The sequence below is a fragment of the Echiichthys vipera genome (genome assembly GCF_963691815.1).
Source record: "Echiichthys vipera genome assembly, chromosome: 4".
Taxonomy (NCBI): domain Eukaryota; kingdom Metazoa; phylum Chordata; class Actinopteri; order Perciformes; family Trachinidae; genus Echiichthys; species Echiichthys vipera.
In genome coordinates, this window is record NC_139829.1 from 26,247,733 (window position 1) to 26,269,991 (window position 22,259).

Genomic DNA, 22,259 nt, shown 5'->3' on the forward strand with positions numbered 1-22,259 from the left:
CCAGAGAAGAAAAAAAAGTTATTTATATTTTTTCCTCAAGACTGTATCATAATTTAAAAAGATTTTTTTTTTTTGCCTGAATCGTGGTTTCCCTTGAATAATGTGTACAGTATGTTTTTGGGGCATTGATGACCTAAAGAAACATACAATCCTATCAAAGGGATGCATTGTTAATAAAACAAAATTTGAAATACCCAAACTGTTTGACAAGTTCTTCATTTATCCTCATTTGTAACTTCTATTTGAATTGACTCATACACAAGTCTCAAATGTCTAATATTCTGTTGGAGCCATGACACTGAAGAAGCTCTGAAATTATATATTATTTATTTATATTGGGTCAGGAGACTATGAATGTTAGTGATATTTAGAGCAGGATGCTCCCAAACAAAACCACATCAAGAAAACTCGTGGAGAGAAAGTATTTGTTATGACCGGACATCATTTGTCACACACTTGTGCTATTCATTATCTTATAAATAGAAATCATTACATTCAAATGTCCACAGGCGACATGATTTAATTACGTAACATAAATAACTTGTGAAAAATGATGTGAAATGTTTGAACACAATGTTTTTTCACTGTTTTTTGCATTTTACAGCGATGCCACCATACTGCTATTGAAGAAACTATAATATTAAAAGCTGGAGTGTGTGTTCCTTTAAATGACTCTAAACAGTGCTAATGTGAAGTATTCACACATACAAAATAATTACATTCGATACAAAAAATACAAAACGACTAATCCAAGAACATCTGTCGACTTCCTGTCCTGTCAAGTAATTACACAGTCGAACAACAATTCTTGCCAAGCTGCAGTGCTTGTAAAAACAGACGTGTTGATTTTCACATGTTGAGACAGGGAGGTTGACTTTCATTGCGATAGGATAGTCCACTCTTTGCATTGCTCAGAAATATTGCACAACTTTGTTGTTGTCTTCAGTCCCACCGGCCCATTTCTGATTGAGGTACATAGTTGGGTTAATGATTACCATACGGAGCCAAATTCATGACCCTTTCTTTTCCTTTTCTGTGTCCATCCTTGTGCAGTCTGTTATAGAGGTATTTGCTCATCAGAGCTTTAAAAAACAGTTTTGTTATTGGTGCTCAGAAACGGTCCAATCTCACTTCTTTCTCCTCATGTTGGCTATCTGTGATTTGTGAAGGTCTGCTGGCATCTGTGGGGGCCTTTGTGAGGTTTGAGCCATTGCCTTCATAGCTCAGGTTATCATAGACATGTCTCGCGATGTTTCTCATCTGCAGCTCCTGGCTGGCCTTTGCTTTTTCCTGCTGGAGCTGCAGCAGCACTGCTTTATTCACACTAGGACCTGAAAAAATGAAGACATGAAGTTGTGAATTTCTTTTCAAATTCTGTTGGAATATAACTCCTCTAACCTTTTTGTTGCATACACAAAGCACATACCGAAGTAGCTGAGCAGCACAGGGAGGAATACGAGTCCGTGAGCCATCCCCAAAAGTGTAATGACCAGGTTTAATCGGAAGAAGAAGATCTGGATAAGTTGCGCTTTGGCAAATGCCAGCACAAGGATGCCTGGCAGGTTTGTCATAGCAACACCAGCGAACACCTACACGGTACAAAGCAAATATTTAACAGCTGTTACTGTATATATTTATCTATTAAATTAACTGTGTGTATGTCATGAAAAATGTCTCTTATTTCTGTTCTGAAATATGTGAGGGATTAACCATGTCAGCTTTGGATTGCTTCAAAGTTCACCTACCGCGCTGCCCATGTTGGCCGTGGCCTCCATAGCTCTTTCTACATGTGTGGGCTTAGTGCTGAGTGCAAAGGATCTTGTCATATGAGACACGAACTCCACGGAGATGCCGACCGCCTGAAAACAACAAATGTAAATTAGTAAAGCAAGACATCACCCAATGAAATATAACATCACAGATTATCTAAAAAAACATTCCAGCAATGAAGTATTGCACTTGTATAAAGTCGGGGGACTCAAAAGGGACTAAAGATGAACAACAAATGGTCAAAATTGGAGCAGCAGAGGCTAAAATATCCTGATTTTCAATCCTTAGCATGAGTCAAGCTCCAAACCCACTGGATCCTACATTTCCCATAATACTACTATAATACAACTAGATAGGTAGGTAGATAGCAGCCTGGTGATCATTTTTCAAACTCCACACCTCCAGGTAGTAACACAGGCTTTCTGTTGTAATTTTGAGTGCCTCTTTAATCCCCATCGCAGATATGTTCTTACCGTGACCAGATTGATAAGGGCCACTGCGTTGTAGTCGATGCTCCACAGCGTCATGACACCAACGGTGTCCACGGTGATCATGATTATGGTGATTAGGTTGAGCAGACCAGAGCGCAGATCCAAACCCAACAGCAGACAGCACACCACGAAGGTTGGCAACAGACACATGGAGATGTTGAAGAGTCCCTCTGGCACAATGGTCAGGTACTGCTCGTAAAATACATTAGTCACCCTGGAACAAGGAGGAAAGAGCAAAGATAGTAAGAAATGACAGACTATTTAAAATAAAGAGCCCACACTTGTAGAAGCAAGAATAGTTCTTGAAGAGAGGGGAAGATGAGATGGAGCTTTAGAAATAAAAGTACATACGTGTAGGGAAATACTTCAAAATCCGGCGAGGTGCCTGGTATTTTTCTCATGCCCAGTGTGATGTTATGGGCTAGCTCTCGGGCCTTCAGAAGTGAAGCAGTAAACTCCTGAGAGTTGGATGAAGGTGTGTGGTAAGCCATGAACCGGGAGGCTGGAGACACAGAACGGGTTCAGTTACCGCACCGCTGCTATTATCAGAACAGAAGATCTTCCACTGCTTTAAGATGATTTGAGATGACTTACCTATAATTTCCCCACTCTGATCTCTCACCACAGCCGTGTCATAGGCTCCAAGACCACTGTGAAAGGAGACAAACTTTGAGAATGTTGTTGTCATGTTGTGGTGCACTTGTGTATGCACACGTGTCGCTACAATACTCACCCTTTGGGGCACTGCAGGTCCGGCCTGTTACCCAGGAAGTCAGGGAGGAAGCGGTTGAATTGTTCCACACTGGGCCTGAGGACGCCATCAGAAGGAGCAGCCATACACTTCCGGGGACATTTGAAACCAGCTTTTGAGACATGGAAGCAGAGAAGGTGTTAATAAAAGAAGGGCAATCTCTTTCATCACACAAGGAATTGCTAAGCAACAAATGTGTGTTAATATGGTGATTCTCACATTCGCTTGCAGGACAGAACTTTCCAGCATTTGGACCAAAGGCGTACAGACGACAGCATTTGGATCCTGGGTTCAGCCAGTCAATGAAATCATCTACCCAGGAGTTTGCAGGAATAGCCAAGTAGGATCTACAGATCACATCGTCACAGAAGGAAGTTTGAATTTAAGCATTAGTATGAACAGATTACTTTAAAGTAGATAAATGTCATGTGTAATTCAGGTTGTTGTTTCTTTCAGTTCAAGAAAATGTATAAAGAAAGAAAATGTGCGCTATATGAAGCCGTCAGGTAGGCTAATCTGTCTCTTGTGAACTGATGGTGAATCGTTCTATGAGGATTTATGGCAGCAGGAGGGAGTGTGGGATTTATACAGAATAAACTACAATATCCATTGTAATAGTTGTCAGACAGCAATGGAGCTCTACGGCACAGCGGAATAAGATACATCATGCTTTGGCTACGCAGACAATACGTTAGGTTTGTCATTTCATGGATTTAGTGACAATACAAAAAGAATCAGCCTTATTCTTTAAAGGTTATACACTTTCTTGCTGAGAGTTAGATGAGAAGATTGATATCACTCACGTCTGTATGAGTATGTCTCATGACATATGGAGCTAGAATCATGATTAGTTTAGCTTAGCTTAGCTTAGCTTAACTTAGCTTAGCCTAGCCGTGCGGCCACCATGATGCTGACAGGCGTCTACAACAGATGCCACACAGGCCTGTTGAGCAGAATGATACTCTTTTGTACATGAGGAAATAATTACAGTTTCCAGTCTCTATGCTAAGCTAGGTTTACCTCCTCCTGTCTGGAGCTCCACACAGACAAATGATAAAAAATTAAGCTACAGCTAGCAGCCAGTTAGCTTAGCATAAAGACTGGAAATGGGGGATAGCCGCAAAGACATAATATTGATAATCTTTTCATCTCACTTTCAGCAAGAAAGTAAATAAGAGTATTTCCTAAAAACTATTCTTTTCACTTTTGACAGTGATAACTCACATTATGGAATTCAAGAGGACACCATGTCAGCTAATTTGAGCGAGCATCTGGAAACGAAACTCTTCCAAAAAAGTAAATGTAATACATCTCTTATCCAGCATTATTGTTTTTTTTTTAGTCTTATTGTTGCCTACATCTTTCACTTTCATATGACCATCTTGCAAATTCCCTCTTTTGCCAGTAAGCAAGTGATACTGCAAACGACACATTATCTCCATTATCCTTATCTCCAGGAAACAAATGTGTGTTGTAAATTTTAATCCCTCTCACAATCCCCTTTAAGTCATCTAGCTGATAGAGATGCTATAATTATATGTCACGAGGTGACATAATTCTCTACTGTAAGTGTCTTCATTTAGGCATTGCCAGTTTGGTGGAAAAGATGTATAGCTAAGTTTTATTACTCCTATTAATCAGCCTGGTCATAACCATAATGCAATGGTTTGAATAATGCCAGTAATTGTAGAGGGTGTTTGGGGTGTTTGCTCTCTATGCCTGGCACAAATGAGCAGTTAGAGGCCAACTTTATCTGCTCAGTGGCGTCCATGTCACCAAGTTTATCATTAACCGATATGATTGACTAGTATGTTAGAGGTTGCTACTATGATAAAAGCAGGTTCAAGGATGTGTCATTGAAAAATAATAATGTGAAGGACAAAGGCAGAGAGCCACTCAACTGAGCAGTGGAACTGGACGGTGTATTGTAGGGTTTAGCTGAGCAGCCACATGTTGTTAAGACCCAAGTTAAAAAAAGTGCACAACTTGTCTTGAAAGCCTATATTTTCTCCTGCCTGCATTATCAACTCACAGTTCAGGGTGGTTGGTGGCGTACTGGATCTTCTGGGTGAGCGAGAACTGATCACAGCCCACGCTGGAGCAGACTGCGTTCATGCCCTCCACGCTGGTGAAGTTGAAGCCCTTTTTCGTTACAAAATACACAGGGACTCCAACTTCAAAGTATTTGTACAGGTACTTGAAATAGTCCAGCATATAAGAGTCCTGCATCAAAAACAGAATAACCTGTTACATGGAAAGAGGAGTGTGCAGCTGTTCATTTATATTGATATAGCAGTGCTGATTATTATATACCTTGTAATATGCTGCATGATACTAAACCATATGTTATAATTCCATATTATGCTGCTATTCCACATGTTTTATTGCTGTATTAGGTGATGTATTATGTTGTATCCCACACTTAGTTATACTATATACTTTGTTATATTGCTGCACTATACTGTACCATATAATGTTGTATTGTTGTACATTATTATGTCATTCTAGACTATATTACTATACAACTGCATCTTATACTGTCTCATTCAGCTCACTATATTATAATGTACCATATCACACTATATTATGCTAAGATGTTAGTTTGACTCTTGCACTATATTCTATCACATTAATATAGACCAACTGAGTACCAATAATTAACAATATCATATCATTTGGTGTATGCTGTTTACTTAGACCTGTTGACTCTGCTGCTACTAATCACAACATTGTAACTTTATCAGCACCACACACTTTACCATGTCATTTTTGTGTCAACATGTTCTTCTATGTGTATCTTTGTATAGTTTATATTTTATCCTATTCCATGTAATTTACAGTATGTACCGCTAATTGTTAATCTGTTACTTTCTATACTTATTCCCCGCTGCGGATCAACAAAGGTGTATCCTATATTATCCTACTGACCTGAGGCATAGCCAGCTCCTGATCCAGACCCACGGTCACATTACACATGAGGAATAAGGATCCACTGAACATGAAGATGAAAAGTACCATCTGAGGAGAACACAGGACAGAACACATTTAAGAAATATTCAGTGAAAAGGCCTCTGTGTGTGGCAAGAAAATCAGCTTATTTAGCTTATTTTCATTTTACCAGATTTAAAATCTAAGCTTTAAATTTACATTAAAGGTACACCTAAGGTTGAGAATCCTATGACCCATGTTAAAACTAAAGTTTGTGTATTTTTACCACTATGATCCTGGTGTAACGGTGCAGTAGGACAGGGGCGTAGTATTTTCTCATGAGGGGCAGCAGGAAGCCCTCATTTGGTTTCTTGGGGCGATTGGTTGACACTTTCACACAACAGAGCAGTTCACAACGGTCGTTGTCTTGGCGCCGGGTGTCCAGGGACAGCAGCGCCACAAAGGCTGTCATTTGGAGGACGAAGTCCATGAGCACAGCCAGAGCAGCATACAGAGCAAAGGTCTTTACTGCTGGCATGGTGGAGAGTGCCCCTTGGGTAGCAGAACAGACACAGTTGAGGCATCATACAGAAAAATATTGGTCTCTTTGTATACACTGAGTTGTGTGAATGTAGTTTTTGCAAAACTTCCTACCTAGGAAGAAGCAGACGGACTCGGAAAGACTGCACAGGAGCATGCTGGGAGCTACATTTCCAAGGACACGACCAATCTGCTCCTCTCTCTTCTCCCCGGGCCTCCGTACATCCCTCTGCAAGGAAGGAAGAGCAGGGCAACATTACTAAAAATGATATGCATATCTTATAAAATCAGCAATACTGTACATTCATGGCGCACACAAATATACACACCTGGTACTCCAGAACAAAGATGAAGATATTGTCAGCTCCAACAGCAAGCACTAGGAAAGGCACGACCTGCAGGATGACCAGCGAGGATGGGACCCCGATCCAGGAGTAGAAGCCCATGGAGGACAGGACAGAGCAGCCGACAACCAGGATCCCACCCAGACCCACCAGAAACTTTGAGTCCACCTACAGGATGAAGAGATAAGAATACAGATGTTATACTCAACTCACTGACCCTTCTGCATACCGTATCTTTTGCTGCATCATGTCTTCTATATTGTATAACTTCATAGCCAATAAAGCTATGTGCTTCATTATAGAGATAAGCACTATAGAGCTAACACAGCAGCAGCCATACTGCTGCAGTATCTCCTTATCATGTATTTGGTAAGTGCTGTTTCATCAATTTTGCTTTCATGGTGACTGCTTGTCGTTCCCAGGCACATGTTCTACAGCTCTGTTTATTTCATAAAACAACATACTGTATGTATGCCTGATGGGGATGTCAGGTATTTTTTTTTATTTTGCAGGTATTTGACGCTTAAAAAGTAACATTAGCTAGCTTCTTACTTTTGATGGATTCATATCATGCCAGATTTCAATGACTCATTCAGTGGGTAGGATCTAGCATCTACCTCGTCTGTAAGATGCATCCTATGGGGAGCAGGAATGTTTGTGCAGAAATAAATTCCTATCCATCCAGTAGTTTCTGACTATTCCGAAACAAAGTGGAGGACTGACCAAATGCTTGAAACTGAGTTTTAAGCTGAGTCAAGTGAAATACTACCTCATGATAAAGGTAAAGTCTTACCAGTATGCGTTTCCAGGAAGAGTACTCCCCCAGTGCCACGGCTATGTAGACAAAGATTACAGCGTAGCTGATCATGAAGATGGGGATGTCCTCTGCTGTTGTCCGATTAATCTCATCCTCCAGAGATCTCTGTAGACCATGGGGGAGGCCAGAGAGAGAAAAGGATTAAGGGAAAAGGGAAGAGGACAGAACTCAACACACCTGTGCAAGCAGTGACAGAAGCCTTTATCTTTTGAGCATTGTGCCTCTATTAGAAATGAGCCAGAGGGGAAATAAGGGGGAGAGGGATGAGAGATGGCATGCAACAATGGTCCCTCGGTGGACTCAAACCAAGGACATTGAGATGACATGGTCAGGGTCTTAAAACCCAAGGCCACCAAGACACCCTGGCTACTGAACACTTCAGCTATTGCCACAACCACAAAATCAACCTGTATTTCTTACAGAATTATAAATGTTTTTGTGATATGACCGATGTATTATGTGCTTCACGAGATTCCATATTGTACAGTACCTCCGCCATGTAAGCAAAGGTGAAGTTGGCAGCGGGGTTCTTCTGGTAGTCCTGGACAATTTTAAGAAACTCAGTCTCCCACTGCAGAGCCACATTGAACTTTGGGTTGCTGCGAATGTAGTTGTTGAGGGAGAAAGTCAGGATGAAGGCCTCGGCATTGGTGAAGTCGTCATCTGGGAAAAGCAAGATGTATAATGTTCAAGCGAGTTTCCCCTTTTTGTGTGTGTATTGTTCAGGTATTTTATGTTTAAAAGATGGTGCTGAAAGTCACTCACTTGTGTAGCCTCCAACAGCCAAAAAAGAGAAGACTGGAGCTCCGTAATCAGCCATGCAGCTCATTTCTAAACCAGTGATGTCTTTGAAGGAAAGGGGAGAACTTGAGAAGAGACAGAAGAAGAGAAGATTTTGTTAAAGTTCCTGAGAAGTTGCAGAAGTTTGATTTTTCAGTTCCATTTGATGAATCCTTACTTGAGGCAGTAGATTATGTGGTCCCTCCAGTCCACCTCTTTGGTCACTCCCAGCTCTGTCACGTTCACCCTTTTGTTAATGTTGTCCAGGCTGTTCTGGAAGTACTGTGGCAAGCTGTTGATCGCACAGTCCGTCAGCGAGGGGTTGGATGGGTTCAGCGGTGCGAAACATACATCTTTCAGATTTGCTGTGCGGTTCAAATCCTCTGACCAGAACTCAATGTTCTAAAAAAACGGCATAGAAGACGCATCAATGTTTCAAAAATCATATTGTGAGCTTTTGCGAATACTAGCAACTGTGATTCTGAGCTCTTTACCTTGATACGCGTCTGGAGCTCCAGCAGCTCAATGATGAGATCTTTGGATACAAGCCCGCTGAAGTTCTGCTGCCCAAAGAACAAAGAGTCGTAAATGTGGCCTTTTCTGTTTGGTGCTGTCAAGATCAGCTGGTTCGTCCTGAAGAAGGGGCTGAAGTGTGTGTCGTGAAATTCTTTCTCCTGGCGGGCACGGCTGTTGGGAGCAGACCACAGCTCGACTGGGTCAGTGGTGAGCTCAATGGACTTGAGGCCAGCAGAGAAAACAGCAACGACTATAGCAGACAACAGGAGCACCTGGAATGAAGGTAAAATGTTTGAGATATAGCTTCAGCTATCAAATCTGTTACAAATGTAAATTTGAATTCATGAGCAATAAAATGCAACCGTGCTCAAGTCAATACACTCACAGATGCTTCTTTGCTACAGCCTTACTTGGTCTGGAACAGTAACTAATGACAACTTATATATTAGCAGCAAAGTAAAACGATACGCAGTGGTCTGCATCAATGCCTTCTATATTGCTGGTTAAAAAAATACTGTCATGAAACTAACCGTAAGAGGATAAGAGGCCATGAAGGTTCCCCAGTGCTGAAACTCTCTGCTCAGGAAAGCTTGAGCAGCCAGGCTGTTCCTTTCAGCGCACGTCACCTCTGACGGATCAATGACCCGCTGAGTCACATCATTACTGTTCTGGTCTTTGCCTTTCCTCTTTCTTTTTCCTTTCTTTTCATCCTTTCTTTTCTGAGACCTCACCAACCAGCACACGGAGAGGTAGAAAAGGAAGGCAAATATCAGGAGACAGAATAAGATGATGGAAATCATAAGGAAGCCGTCTGTCCCCAGCAGTCTGAAGGGGCCGGGGGGCAGTGGAGGATCAGGCATCCTTGGGCACGACTCTTGACAGTCCTGGCAGGAGCACACCTGACCCCCGGATGGTGTGGTCTCATTACAACTCAGAGCACGTCCGTTGTAGGGAATAACGCCCTTTGGTATTCCCTCAGTGTCTCCTTCTTTTATTAGCCGGAAGTCGATGTCCAGTGGGGCCAGGCCATTACTGGAATCTCCCTGGAAGTCATACCAGTGCTGGGGGTTGCATAATTTGGCGCCATACCGACCACACATGGTGGCAATAGCAAAGCCCCCTGTGGCAGGGATCCTGACATTCTTACAAGACTGGAAGGAGGTGTCTGCAAAGGTGGTGCCAATGAACGCCTGGTAACCTACCACGACCTCCTTCGTCTTACCCAGGGTAGTGACATTCATCACCTTTGTGACTTTTACTGTCTGGCTCTGGTTGGGGCTGCAGGTGTTGATGCAGTGCAGGTGGGCGAAGTTCTCGGCGCAGGAAGGACAGCGGATCAGCACCGCCTTGGACAGGGACAGACTCATTTCCAAAGATGACAGCTGTTTGAGGGAGCAGCAGGCGAACGTGTTGCCCTCTCCTTTGTCCAAAATGGGACACACCTGCAGCAAGAACGGGTGCTGTTATATAAACTGACAGACTAAAACACAATATGTTTACTTCTTGTCAAGAGGATATTCTCTACCATGATTTATTCAATAATGTTCACTGCTTCCCCTAAATACTAAGAAGGACCTACAGACCTTTTTGAGTTTTTTGTAGTGTTCATTTGCGACAGCTCGGGCGGGGCTGTAGTCGTAACAGGGGACAATCGGGGGAAGGAGGCTTGATCCTACTGACGGGTTACGACCACATTCCTCATAGAAAGAGCAGTAGCCCGGCTCATGTTGGGCGTCAGACAGCACCTGCAAGAATATCACAGTGGGAAAACCACATTATGCTACAGGTAAGTGAAGATGACTCAAGACATCTCAGCACTGATGCTTTACGTTATGTCAGTTTGTTTGTAAGCCTGTTTGTCAAGGATTACAGAAAATCTACCGGATTATCCCGAAACCGAACCACAGGGTTGCCACATAAATCATTTTTCTTTTTCATTAACATTGCGGGATATGGCATGACCTTAGAAGAGGTCTGCACTCTCCAAATCCCCTTTTTAGTTTTGAAGTGTATTATGTACAGTTTTTGGCGTCTTCACGTTTTACCTTGAAACTCTTTGTAGTCAATATAAATACCACAATTATTACCATAAATCATAAGCCTTCTTTCAAGGCTTTTTAAACTAGTAAAATGTGAATTCAAAAAGTATACAGTATAATAGTAAAATGATTGATCCATATGGCCATGAATATTACTTCTTTGTTTATTGGCTTTTTAATTATTATTTTTTTAATGTTAGCATAATTATTTATGTCTTTCATAACTATTTTTATTTTTATTTTTACTATTTTTGCTACTTATGAAAAAAGTGCTTATAAATGCATGGCTTAACTTTGAGTGAATTGGCCAAACATGTATTTTTTTCTACACATTTATTCAATTTTAATTTTCAGTTATGACAGAAAATATGAATTAATCCAGATGTGACTTACTTTAGCAGTTATTTTCACCCTTTAGTCATCGATCTAAACCCAAGACCGAACGTAAATCGCTGGACCCTATATGCAAATGTACACTTTAAGACTATTTACTGTAAACGATTGAAAACATCAACGTAGATTAAAGTCATAAACATGTTTACAGTGCTGCTTTTGAAATGTCCCCTTTTAAAGATGACAGGCTGTTTACTTTAGATTCATTAATATAAATATATTTCTTACAATCTCATTAAAATGTTCAGGAAGATTTTAAAGGAATTTAAACAGACACAAATCAAACAAACTCATCAAGTGAATTACAAAACAAAGTTGAATTACACATTACAATGTTAAATGTATTGTATATATTCAAGCATTTAATATCTTCCGTACAGTTGAACTTACGACTACAGAATATGTTTATTTATGACATTTATCAAAGAGACGTGACGAACTCGGCTTCGGATGTGACAAAGCACCTGACTATCATTTTTGCTTCGTCATTTATGATGCTTTACTGAAGGAACAAATTGTCAACTGTAGTCCTTTTATGGTAAGAAACATCTGGTAAGCGCTACAATTTAATCATGTAATTTCCTTATATCTGTAAATGATTACAATTAGCAAATATTTCAGTTACAAAAGCATTTAGCATGTACTCTTCTTATCAATCCTGGCCACAGGTCGTATTCTATAAACACTATGAGAATGAAGCAAGGTTGTTATGCGGTTGACTGGATCAAGTGAACAGTGTTTATATTACAGCAACATATCTCAGGTACAAAAGTTACCAGACCAACTTACCATACAAGTCAGAAAAGTGATCAGGGCTGTGACACAGACCATGATTCCTGAGAGTCTTTCAGCAACAGAAGAGTCAGGGTCCTCGGGTACAATGTGTAATGGAGTGTATATCAATTACTGCTGCCCTATTGGGAGATACATTAGACAAAGTGAGAGATAGTCTCTCCTACCATCTGTCCGTCCGTCTAACAGTGGGGTTGGAGAAGGAGAAACATCATGACATGTCCAGGGTCATCACTCTTGTGATGTCACACCTTTCTTATCTGGTGTGATGTTGCAGCTGGCCAATCACAGCCATGGATGGCCAATTCCTCTGTCTGATAATTAACACGGGGAGATTTCGATAGGGTTGCTAGGGACATCGATAGCTACAGGGGAATCCAAAATACCAACCGCACCCAGTTCTTTCCTTATGTCTCTATAATCATATATTTTTACTGACCTTCTGCAACTTAGGGTGTTTTTATTGAAGACCCATACATATTGGTTGATCTGTTCTCGGAACATATCATTCCTGAACCATGAGACCAGCATCCAAGTGACACTTCTGTGTACAGCCTATATGATAAACTGTTTTACATGATAAGAGGTTTTTTTAAATTGTTTTTTTGCATAAAAGCCGCCATGCTGTGTCAAAATGACATGAATAACCACTTCCTGGATCACATCCTTCAATATCAGATCAACTTTCGAATAATGTTGTTATCACATGCCAAGGTCATGACTGAGATAAGACTTAGACCCAAGGCTCCTCGATCGTACCACAGGTGCATCAGGGCGAAGGTGCGTACTTCGAGCATTTCAAGTTGTGATAAACACAGATGTTGAAAAAGACAAGAAGGGACAGATATGATGATGTCCCTAGATCTTTCCTATGCTGATAAGTCACGACAGCACAAGGAAATCTGTAACGTAGCCAGCAAACCAAAAGCTATTTCAATCAGAAGGTAAAATCATGAGGTTTATCCACATTAGTATACTGTAAAAGTGTCTGTTCAGCACAGAACATATCAACATTCTTCTGAAAAGTACCTACTTTGATACTTTTTACCTTATACATTAATATCTCTTCTTTTTTATATCTTGATTATCTGAAAGCATCATCTTTACATAGCCTTGAGAGGTGCAGAGAGATTTTTACACGTGCCTATCTCTACATATATTCATAAATCCTTTTTACAAAATGTAACAAGCATCTGCATTTCTGCTAGATTTCCTGTTACATTTTGGGCTTCAGTGTAGCAGTAAGATTAGAAAGTCTTTACGTATGTATAATTATGGTTTTAAGTGTGCAAAACATTTCATGAGTATTAAATAGTCAAGAACAGACATCATTAAATCACATTGTAGAGAAATAAAATAATGGTATAGGATGCATAATATTTCGAAGTAATTTTAGCATACAGTATAGTCATCTTGTTGGTAAACCACCTTTTTAAAACTGAGCATACCAAGGAGTTAAGAGCAACTGACCAGCTGTTCCTTGAAGAGAGGACGAAGGAAATTCAGGACTTGGACAAAACAGCAGAAACACACGATTAATGCATAACATGATAGCCTTTTCACATACTTGAAAATTCAAGTAAACAGTTACCATCAATATTTATCTACAGTCTCAACAAAAACGCACCAGGTTAAAGATACATTTTACAAAGGTAGTATTTATACTTTAAATAAATATGACCTTTATGTTTACCTACATTTCTTTTGAGGCTGCCATTGAAATATTCCTTTAATGCTACGGTCATATTACATTTTTCGGTTACTTGTGCAGGTATGTCTGATTGTCTTGTATTTTACAGGTGTCTTTTTTTATTGTTGTGTTGTTCTTACAAAAAAAAAGCTCAAGTATTAGAGCGGGAGCAAATGAGGGCCACTTTACACAAGAAGCACTTTTACAGTTCATAAATGTTAGAACCCTGTGCTGATGCTTTTATATAAGTAAAACTACATCCCACTTTTATTGTTATGCATATTCATATCTAATAGTTGTAATATGATCATGAGACAAAAACATTTTCCATGGTCATATTGCATATTGCAGGATGAATATGAATTGTTGTGTACCATTTTCCCACTATGGTGGCATGTAAATGAGAAAATATTCAAACAAAAGACCTAATATTGTATCAATTATTGCCTAAAAAGGTCCCCATAAGTTAAAGGAAATGCAGTTATGCATGTACAATTATGTATATGTTAAATATAAGGAATAATAAGCGATAGATATCGACTGAATCGTTGTGCTTTTTAAAGTTGCAGACTTAAAAGCCTTAGTTTTACGATCAATTAGAAAAAAAGAAAAACCTTTCAGAGAGAGCTGCAGAGACTCTCACTTGATCTCACCTCCAGATAATGCACACTTTCCCCTCTTTATGATCGCGTCCTTATCAATAATCATTTATGGAGATGCCATTGTGCTGACAGGACAGTCTTGACTTTCTGGACCCCGATATGGATGAAGGGTAGTCTCCTAGGAAAGTCCTTTGGCTATCAGCTGAAAACTGTCTGAGAGGATATAAAACCTTTGCATGATGGAGATAGGAGATTCCTCACATAGCTGCAATTATCAGATTCTCTCTTTTATCGGGTGACAAATCATCTAAGGGCTGCATGTTTTTACATTTAAGATGTTTGGCAGGAGACTCAACCATAAGCTACTGGTTTTAAAAATGTAATTTACCACTGACTTTATTCTATAACTGTCTGAATAGAAGTTTTGTTTATACTGAGCAGTTGTTCAAGCAAAGCCACATAGAGTATAATGATACAACCAGGCTCTTTTCACTTCACTAGTCCGGCATATGCACGTTGCAACTGTTTGGCTATTATGTAATTCTAAACGGTTTCAGTCCACCTCCACTGAAACAGCCCTTGTTGACAAAGCAGCCTACCTCTGCATGCTGTTTCTGTTGGGGTTTCATCCCGACAGGTCACTAGATGAGGGGGTTTCTTCCTGAAACTCAAACATTAGAGCGTGATGTGAGGTACACACTGCTGACATGGCATGCATCTGCACTGAGATCAGCACTAAGATCCAGCTGAAACAGCATTAAAAAAAAAACTTTCATTCCTGTGTTTTGCACTGAACTTTAAACTCTGGGTCAATTAAGTAATTCACAGCGATGTACATGAGAACTTACTTTGACGCCGCCTGTAAGTTTATGGTGTGGTGCTGAGCCTCATATATCCTGCTTATTAAACCACATCAGACCTTCCTCCTACTGCTAGTTTACAAATGACACCACCCCTTTTTTTACTCTCATTATGCAGCGAGTTGTGACATTTTAGGGCACTCGTGTCTGGACAGTGCTTTATTCACCAACTCTCTCAGCTTGCTCCTTTGCTAGATGGTAGATGAGTCATAACACGTCTAGTTCTGTAATCTGTCAAAACAAATCAGTGAGCATTACAAGCTTTAATTTTATGTTGCCACAGCAGGATAAACAGGACGACATCACAGTGGCACACCTAAATGTGATGGAGCCATGACGAATAATTAGTTACACCTGCGCCTTTTCTGCGATTACTGGAAAATGTCATAAAGTATGACAACTATTGTTTGCTTTGCTCGCTGACTGGAGGTGACGTCACTGTATCACATCAGGGTAAACACGACAATACAGATAATGAAATCAATATTTAATCAATCAGCAAGTTGAATTTTGGTATTCCCATCGGCAAGGATGGACAATAATAACCTCAATATTACTGCCAATGCACGCTCATTAACTTGGTCCCTACTTATGTGTGTGCTGAAAAGCAAAGTATGATTTCAGAAGTTTCTACTGTGCATTATTTACTTTTTCACCATATTCACAATGGAGATTGTTTTATTGATGTGATGTTGTATGCTGCCTTGGAATTGTGTTTGGCGCCACTGATTCATCAGGAACAGTGTTCATTAAAGCAAATTCTAATTAATGCCACAGATCCTGCTGACAGCTCCACGCTGCTTTAAAAGATGTAGAGAAATGGAAAATGTCATGTCAAAAATGTCAAAATTCTGAGGGGAATCATGAATTTATTCCAGGAAAGTCAACATATCCAGGCAATAGAAATTTCCTAAACCTATATCAAAAATACAGTAAAAGGTGAGAAATAGTTAAACTCATGGCTCATTTGAAGTTATGACATTTTAGTATTTAAGACATAACTCAAAAAGGTAGAAATAAAAAGGTAAAAAATAAAATACATGCAAAACATTTTCGAAGTTCAAAAAAGTAACACTCACTACATGAACTGTAAAATACAGTGAGTATGAAAAGAGAAAAAAATATGACATGATTCAAAATCTACGTTGCTTGTTAGGTCCATAGTCTCCTGGCCCTGGGAGGCCTCTGGGAAAGCCAGCCTGGCCTCCTCCGGGCATGTTGGCGTTTCCTGCCCCTGGCATCATTGGAGCATTCTCAGCAGCACCGGCAGCACCAGAATTGCTGCCCAGTGAGTTTCTGTTCATCCCGTGACCGCCCATGTGCATCCTCATGTCTTGCTCCCTATTTTCAGAGAAGTTGCCTCTGAAGCCCTCCTGCTGCCTCTTCAGCATCTCCTCATTGCGCATCCGCATCTCCTCCTCTCTCCTCCGGCGTTCCTCCTCCTGCCGGAGCTCGGCCTGTTTCCTCTTCTGGACCTCCTGACTGTGGAGCTCCTCCATCCTCCGCAGCTCCTCCTGCCGCCTCAGCAGGTCCTGCCTCATCAGCATCACTTGATGCTCATGTCTGGCCGCCTCCATCTCAGCCTCCAGCTTCTCCTGGGCCTCCTTCATGTTGCGGTCCACCATTTCGTACTGCTGCTTCTCCATCTCCATCAGGGCCTTCCAACGCATGGCGTACTCATACTCAAAGGAGCCCGGCTGGGCAAATCGTGGTGGCTGCTCACGCTCTTTGTGATACTGCTGGTTTTTGTTGATGATTTTTTCTGACAGTCCCTCCTCTTCATCAAGCTGCTCCATGGGCTCCACTGTGATGGGTCGAGGGAACGCTGTGAGCAGGTAGGCGCCATCACCACACTTATCCAAAGCCTTTCTTGCAGCTGGCTTTGAGGTGAACTCCACTATTCCCTTCCCCGTGGGCCTCCCTCGGTCATCCACTATGACCACGGCTCTTTCTATCTGACCAAAGCCGGCGAAGGCCTCCTCCAGCAGCTCGTTGGACACAAAATCAGGCAGATTTTTCACAGTTAAAGCAGCACCGTGTGTTGCAAATCTCACCCGTATGGGTCTGCCTCTGAACGGAGCGTCATCAAGCTCGGCTCTGGCGATCTCTGCTATGATCCTGGTCTCCAGCCGGATGAAGCCGAAGCCTCTCTCTTTGTTGATGAAGATCTCACTTGCCTTGCCGTACTTGTCGAAGAGCTTCTCCAGATCCTCTTCGGTGATTCCGGTTGGTAGGTTTCCCACGAACAGCCTACTGCGCTGGGTGAAGGTTTTTTCCCCGGGCTTCCTAAAGCTCTGCAGGTCCAGGGTTAAGGCCTCATTGGGTCTGGTGTGCTCGGCGTGCTCAGGGTGCTGCCCGTTGGTGTTTGTTCCTCCGGGTTTCTTCTGCTCTCCGGGGCGGTTAGACCCGTGGTTGTGCTGGGGGCCTCTGTTTCCTTGCATTTTGTTTTGGTTTTTCTTCAGCAAATTTGTTAAAATAGGAGTCGACGAAACCACCGACGCTGGCGCACAAAGAGCTGCGAAAATGGCGACGCTGCTATTGTGACCTCAATGTAGCGCGACTCGTTAACATAAATCTGTGACGTAGGTCCTGTGCGACGGTGCGAGAAAACAAGAAAAGACTCGGCGTTTGGCGAAATATTTCACCGTGTAACGTTATTTATCTATATATATGTAATACTATCCATGCAGCTGACGTGAGTCGTTTTCGCTGAGGCTTATGACACCTTAACTTTTTGTGTTTATGGTGTTTGCCCATGTTCTCGCGAGAATACGTGGTCGCTCCGATGTCGAGCGGGTGATTTCGCGGGAATTGTCTTTTGCTGCACGCCGACAAGGAATAAAAGCAGTGATATCTGAAAATATAACTTAATACCTGATTCAACATTGGTGCACAGCTGCAGCGTGACTTCCCCTCTTCTAAGGTACGGTTGTTGAAACTTACAGTGGCGTGGTTCACAGGTGGCATGTTCTGGGAAGAGCTCAGGCATTACTGATAAAAGCCTGGACCTGGCTGTTAAAACTCCAAAGTAGATATGGCACGTTTTATCGAGTCACACTCCTATCTGTAATTTCATTTTAGATATACATAACAACATTTCTCCTAGTTAAAACTGAATTCATGCTAGTCGGAATGATAATTTCAGATATCCACAGTGACATTCGTCCTATCTGCACTTGTCACAGATATCCACAACATCATTCTTACTAGTACTAGTACTACTAGTTTGGCATTTATGTGTGTTGTGCTTTGAGTTCTAGATATCCACAATAACATTTTAGATATATAGACTAAACACTCTGGATAAGATTTTCAGATATCCAAAATATCTGTAATGTAATACTTACTAGTAAAATTGCACTTGTGCATATGTGTAATGACATTTTTACTAGTCAGAATGTATTTTCGATGGATATCTGCAATTGTTTTTCATTTTGGATATCCATGACAGATATTCAGAATGTGCATTGTAGATATGTAATTGTTGATATCAAGAATTGAAAGCCCTACACACATGAATGGCAAAAGTGACAGCATTTGTAGCAGTAAGAGTGATGTTGAGGATATCTGAAATGGCAATTATATATCATTGTGAATAGCTTAAATGTTATTTTTGACTAGGAAGAACTGGATTACAGATAGCTGCAATACATATCCAGTCTAGCGATTAAATGTTAAAACTGCTTGCCATAAAGTAGATACATTATTACTAACCTCTCTATTAAACTCTCCTCTGGTTCTGCTTCAGAACAATCATGTTTTCCGAGATGAGCGCCCAAAAGGAGGGCTCCTCTCTGCTCTGCCGCCCTGCCGAGGACCAGGGGCCGGTGTTTGAGAGGATGTCGCTGGCCTACAGTCCGTGCTCTGAGCGCTACACAGTCGGGGAGCGCAGCTTCAGTCGCCAGTATGCTCATATTTACGCGGCACGTCTCATGCAGATGAGGCCCTTGCTCTCAGAGAGAGCGCAGCAGAAGTGGGGTAAGCTCAGGTCATTTTAAACTACATCTGGGAAAGAATTTATACCTCCATGTATTTTCTAATTTGGTTGTCTCTTCCTGTTTCTGCCAGGATCAGATGTGCTTATCAGAAAGCTGTGTGATCTTCAGACAGGGGAGCAGTGTTGCATTGTGGGAACCTTGTTCAAGCGTATGGAATTGCAGCCATCTATTCTGAAAGAGATCAGCGAGGAGGTCAGCAGTCAGGCTAAATTCAATATCTGACCCATCTACACTTAAATATGAAATCAGTTGCTGACAGTTGCATGTATCATGTCTCTTGTTTTCCTCTCTCCTTCAGCACAACCTGCTGCCACAGCCTGCACGAACCAAATTCATCAGTGAAACAGATGAGTTGATTCTGGAGGATGAGCTACAGAGGATCAAACTAGAGGGCAAAATTGACAGAGACAAGTGTGTCACAGGTCAGGATTTTTCTTAAGGTTAAGACAGGATGAGGGATGAGCCATGTCTCTGTCACATCACATCACTAAAAGATTACAGCCCTGCAGCACTGAAATACAGATGTGCACATGTCTCTTGTGTAACATAGCATCTGTTCTGTTTCTTCAGGCAGTGTTGTTGCAATATATGGAGCTGAGAAGAACGACGGAAAGTTCACCGTTGAGGACTTTTGCATGGCTGATCTTCCTCCTCAAAAACCAAGACCTGCGCTCAGCTCTGACAGGTAAACATGCACATACTGTACATGCATTACATTACATTTCATTTAGCTGATGCTTTTGCCCAAAGTGACTTCCAATAAGTGCATTTAACAATTAGGGTACAAACCAGGAGAGCAAGTTATTAAGTAAGCACGTAGCTTCAAATAAGCCAAACTATAGTGTGCTACATATATGTGCAATTTTAAAAATATTCTTGGCCAAGGTGCAGTCGAAAGAGATGCGTTTTAGCCTGCGGTGGAAGATGTGTAGACTTTCTGCTGTCCGAATGTTGATGGGGAGCTTGTTCCCCCATTTGGGTGCCAGGACAGCAAACAGTCGTGACTTAGTCGAGTGACTAGGTGTTCCCCTCCGATTCCAAGCCGAATTGCCGATGCAGAGTGGGCGGACTGTGGTGTACGGTTTAATCATGTCCTGAACGTAAGCGGAGGAGAGGTGTAGTGTGAGAACATAGGTTGGTTGAAGACCAGTTGAGCCGCTGAATTCAAGATGAGCTGCAGAGGTCGGATGGCACATGTACAGCTTAAATCCAGCCTTTTTGATAAAAGATTCTAATGCTGTTGTCTGCCGCCGTTCAGGTTTGTGCTCCTGGTCTCAGGACTTGGCCTAGGAAGTAGTAATGCTGACAGCATGTTGGGGCTACAGTTGCTAGTTGACATGGTAACTGGTCAGCTCGGTGACCAGGGAGAGCAGAGCGGGGCAGCGACCATTTCCAGGGTCCTACTGGCCGGAAACCTCCTCAGCCAAAGCACCCAGGACAAGGACTCATCAACAAAGGTAACTGGAATTGGTTTAACCTTGACACATATTTTTTATTACTCTTGCAGAAAAGAAGCAAAGCGGTTCACTTAAAAAAAATTTTTAAATACCCGTTTTCTCCTTTCTGTGTGTAAAGCCCAAGTACCTCACCAAGAAGACTCAGGCTGGCAGTGTGGAGGCCATTCGTCTGCTGGATGAGCTGCTGCTTCAACTGGTGGTGAGTCTGCTTCCCCCTCTATCTAGCTATGTATCTATGTATTTATTTGAACTGCTGGTTCTCAAATGTGAGCATTTGCTGTGTTTTTTTTCTGTATTTGTCTGTAATATATTTTGGATTCAGGAGTGTAAGCGGGCTTCCCACGCAGTACTGATATAAAGTATAATAGATAATATAGATGGCATATGAGTGTCACAGTGTCACTGCCTCCTGTTTTAGGCCTCAGTTCCGGTGGATGTGATGCCAGGCCAGTATGACCCCACAAACTATACCCTCCCACAGCAGCCTCTCCACCGCTGCATGTTCCCTCTGTCCTCAGTGTACCCCACACTACAGTTGGCCTCCAATCCACACCAAGCTAACATTGATGGAGTGAGGTAAGCAATAACATACACATTCACTCTCTTCCATTTAGCCTTGAATCCCAAACAAGTTTTCAGACGTTAAAGGTCCCTGTATTTGTGTTTTCTTCAAGTTTCCTGGGCACATCGGGCCAGAATGTCTGTGACATGCAGAGGTACAGCAGCATGGACAATCATCTGGAAATACTGGAGGATACGCTACGACTCAGACACCTGGCTCCTACGGCACCTGATACTCTAGGTAAGTCTGACAAGTTGATGCAGAATAAAACACGAACCTTCTGGCTGATATTGGCTCAAAGTTTTCACACTGTTTTCTGTGCGTTTTGTGTCAGGCTGTTACCCATTTTACCAAAAAGACCCTTTCATCTTGGAAGAGTGTCCCAACGTTTACTTCAGTGGCAGCGCCCCAACCTTTGCTTCCAAGCTCATCAAAGGTCAGTGTGTGTGATGTGTACATGTACACATAAGAACCTTGTTGGACGATCACTTTGGTCTTTCTTTGGACCCTTAACAGACAACATATTCACATTATTTTGGCTATACAGTATCATTCCATTTGAACTGTACATACCAATGTGCCAATGTATTTCTTCTCTTCCTGCAAGGTCCTGATGGCCAAGAAGTCCTGTTGGTTACTATTCCAGACTTCAGCAGCACGCAAACGGCATGCCTGGTCAATTTACGTACTCTTGCATGTGAGCCAGTCAGCTTCTCAGCCTTCTCTGCCGACGACGATGAGGAAAGTGAGATGAACGTCAGCCACTGAGGGTCCATATCCACATACAGTACAACAATGCTGACACTTCTCGGGCACTATTGATGAATATTCAGACTCATTTCTCCTGACCACACAGGAGTCACAGCGACATCGGGCCAAGAATTACAGCCCCTTCTGCACTGATGCTGTCCAGTCATAATGTTCAATGC

At 41.8% G+C, this 22,259-nt stretch overlaps 3 protein-coding genes across 3 annotated transcripts; 1 reads left to right on the top strand and 2 right to left on the bottom strand.

Moving 5' to 3' along the window:
* Positions 1-1,110: 1,110 nt before the first annotated feature.
* npc1l1 (NPC1-like 1) lies at positions 1,111-12,200 on the bottom strand (the record flags this gene model as incomplete). The annotated part of the gene is made up of 21 exons (XM_083912797.1): positions 1,111-1,331; positions 1,427-1,589; positions 1,746-1,859; positions 2,244-2,475; positions 2,613-2,763; positions 2,856-2,911; positions 2,995-3,124; positions 3,232-3,359; positions 5,045-5,235; positions 5,941-6,030; positions 6,227-6,492; positions 6,595-6,709; positions 6,810-6,992; positions 7,618-7,746; positions 8,132-8,304; positions 8,407-8,507; positions 8,600-8,823; positions 8,916-9,209; positions 9,468-10,379; positions 10,521-10,682; positions 12,159-12,200. 21 exons carry the CDS (start codon positions 12,198-12,200, stop codon positions 1,111-1,113), a joined length of 4,077 nt encoding a protein of 1,358 aa, XP_083768923.1.
* A 3,972-nt stretch (positions 12,201-16,172) lies between these two features.
* On the bottom strand, positions 16,173-17,833 carry nono (non-POU domain containing, octamer-binding). Its single transcript, XM_083912136.1, has one exon. It carries the CDS (start codon positions 17,752-17,754, stop codon positions 16,447-16,449), a length of 1,308 nt encoding a protein of 435 aa, XP_083768262.1. The 5' UTR covers positions 17,755-17,833; the 3' UTR covers positions 16,173-16,446.
* Positions 17,834-18,117: 284 nt separating this feature from the next.
* On the top strand, positions 18,118-22,232 carry pold2 (polymerase (DNA directed), delta 2, regulatory subunit). Its single transcript, XM_083912030.1, has 11 exons — positions 18,118-18,236; positions 19,062-19,291; positions 19,382-19,503; positions 19,610-19,733; positions 19,882-19,996; positions 20,570-20,768; positions 20,887-20,967; positions 21,187-21,344; positions 21,443-21,570; positions 21,665-21,766; positions 21,938-22,232. The coding sequence occupies exons 2-11, from the start codon at positions 19,069-19,071 to the stop codon at positions 22,096-22,098; spliced, it is 1,413 nt and encodes a 470-aa protein (XP_083768156.1). The 5' UTR covers positions 18,118-18,236; positions 19,062-19,068; the 3' UTR covers positions 22,099-22,232.
* The last annotated feature ends 27 nt before the right edge of the window (positions 22,233-22,259 follow it).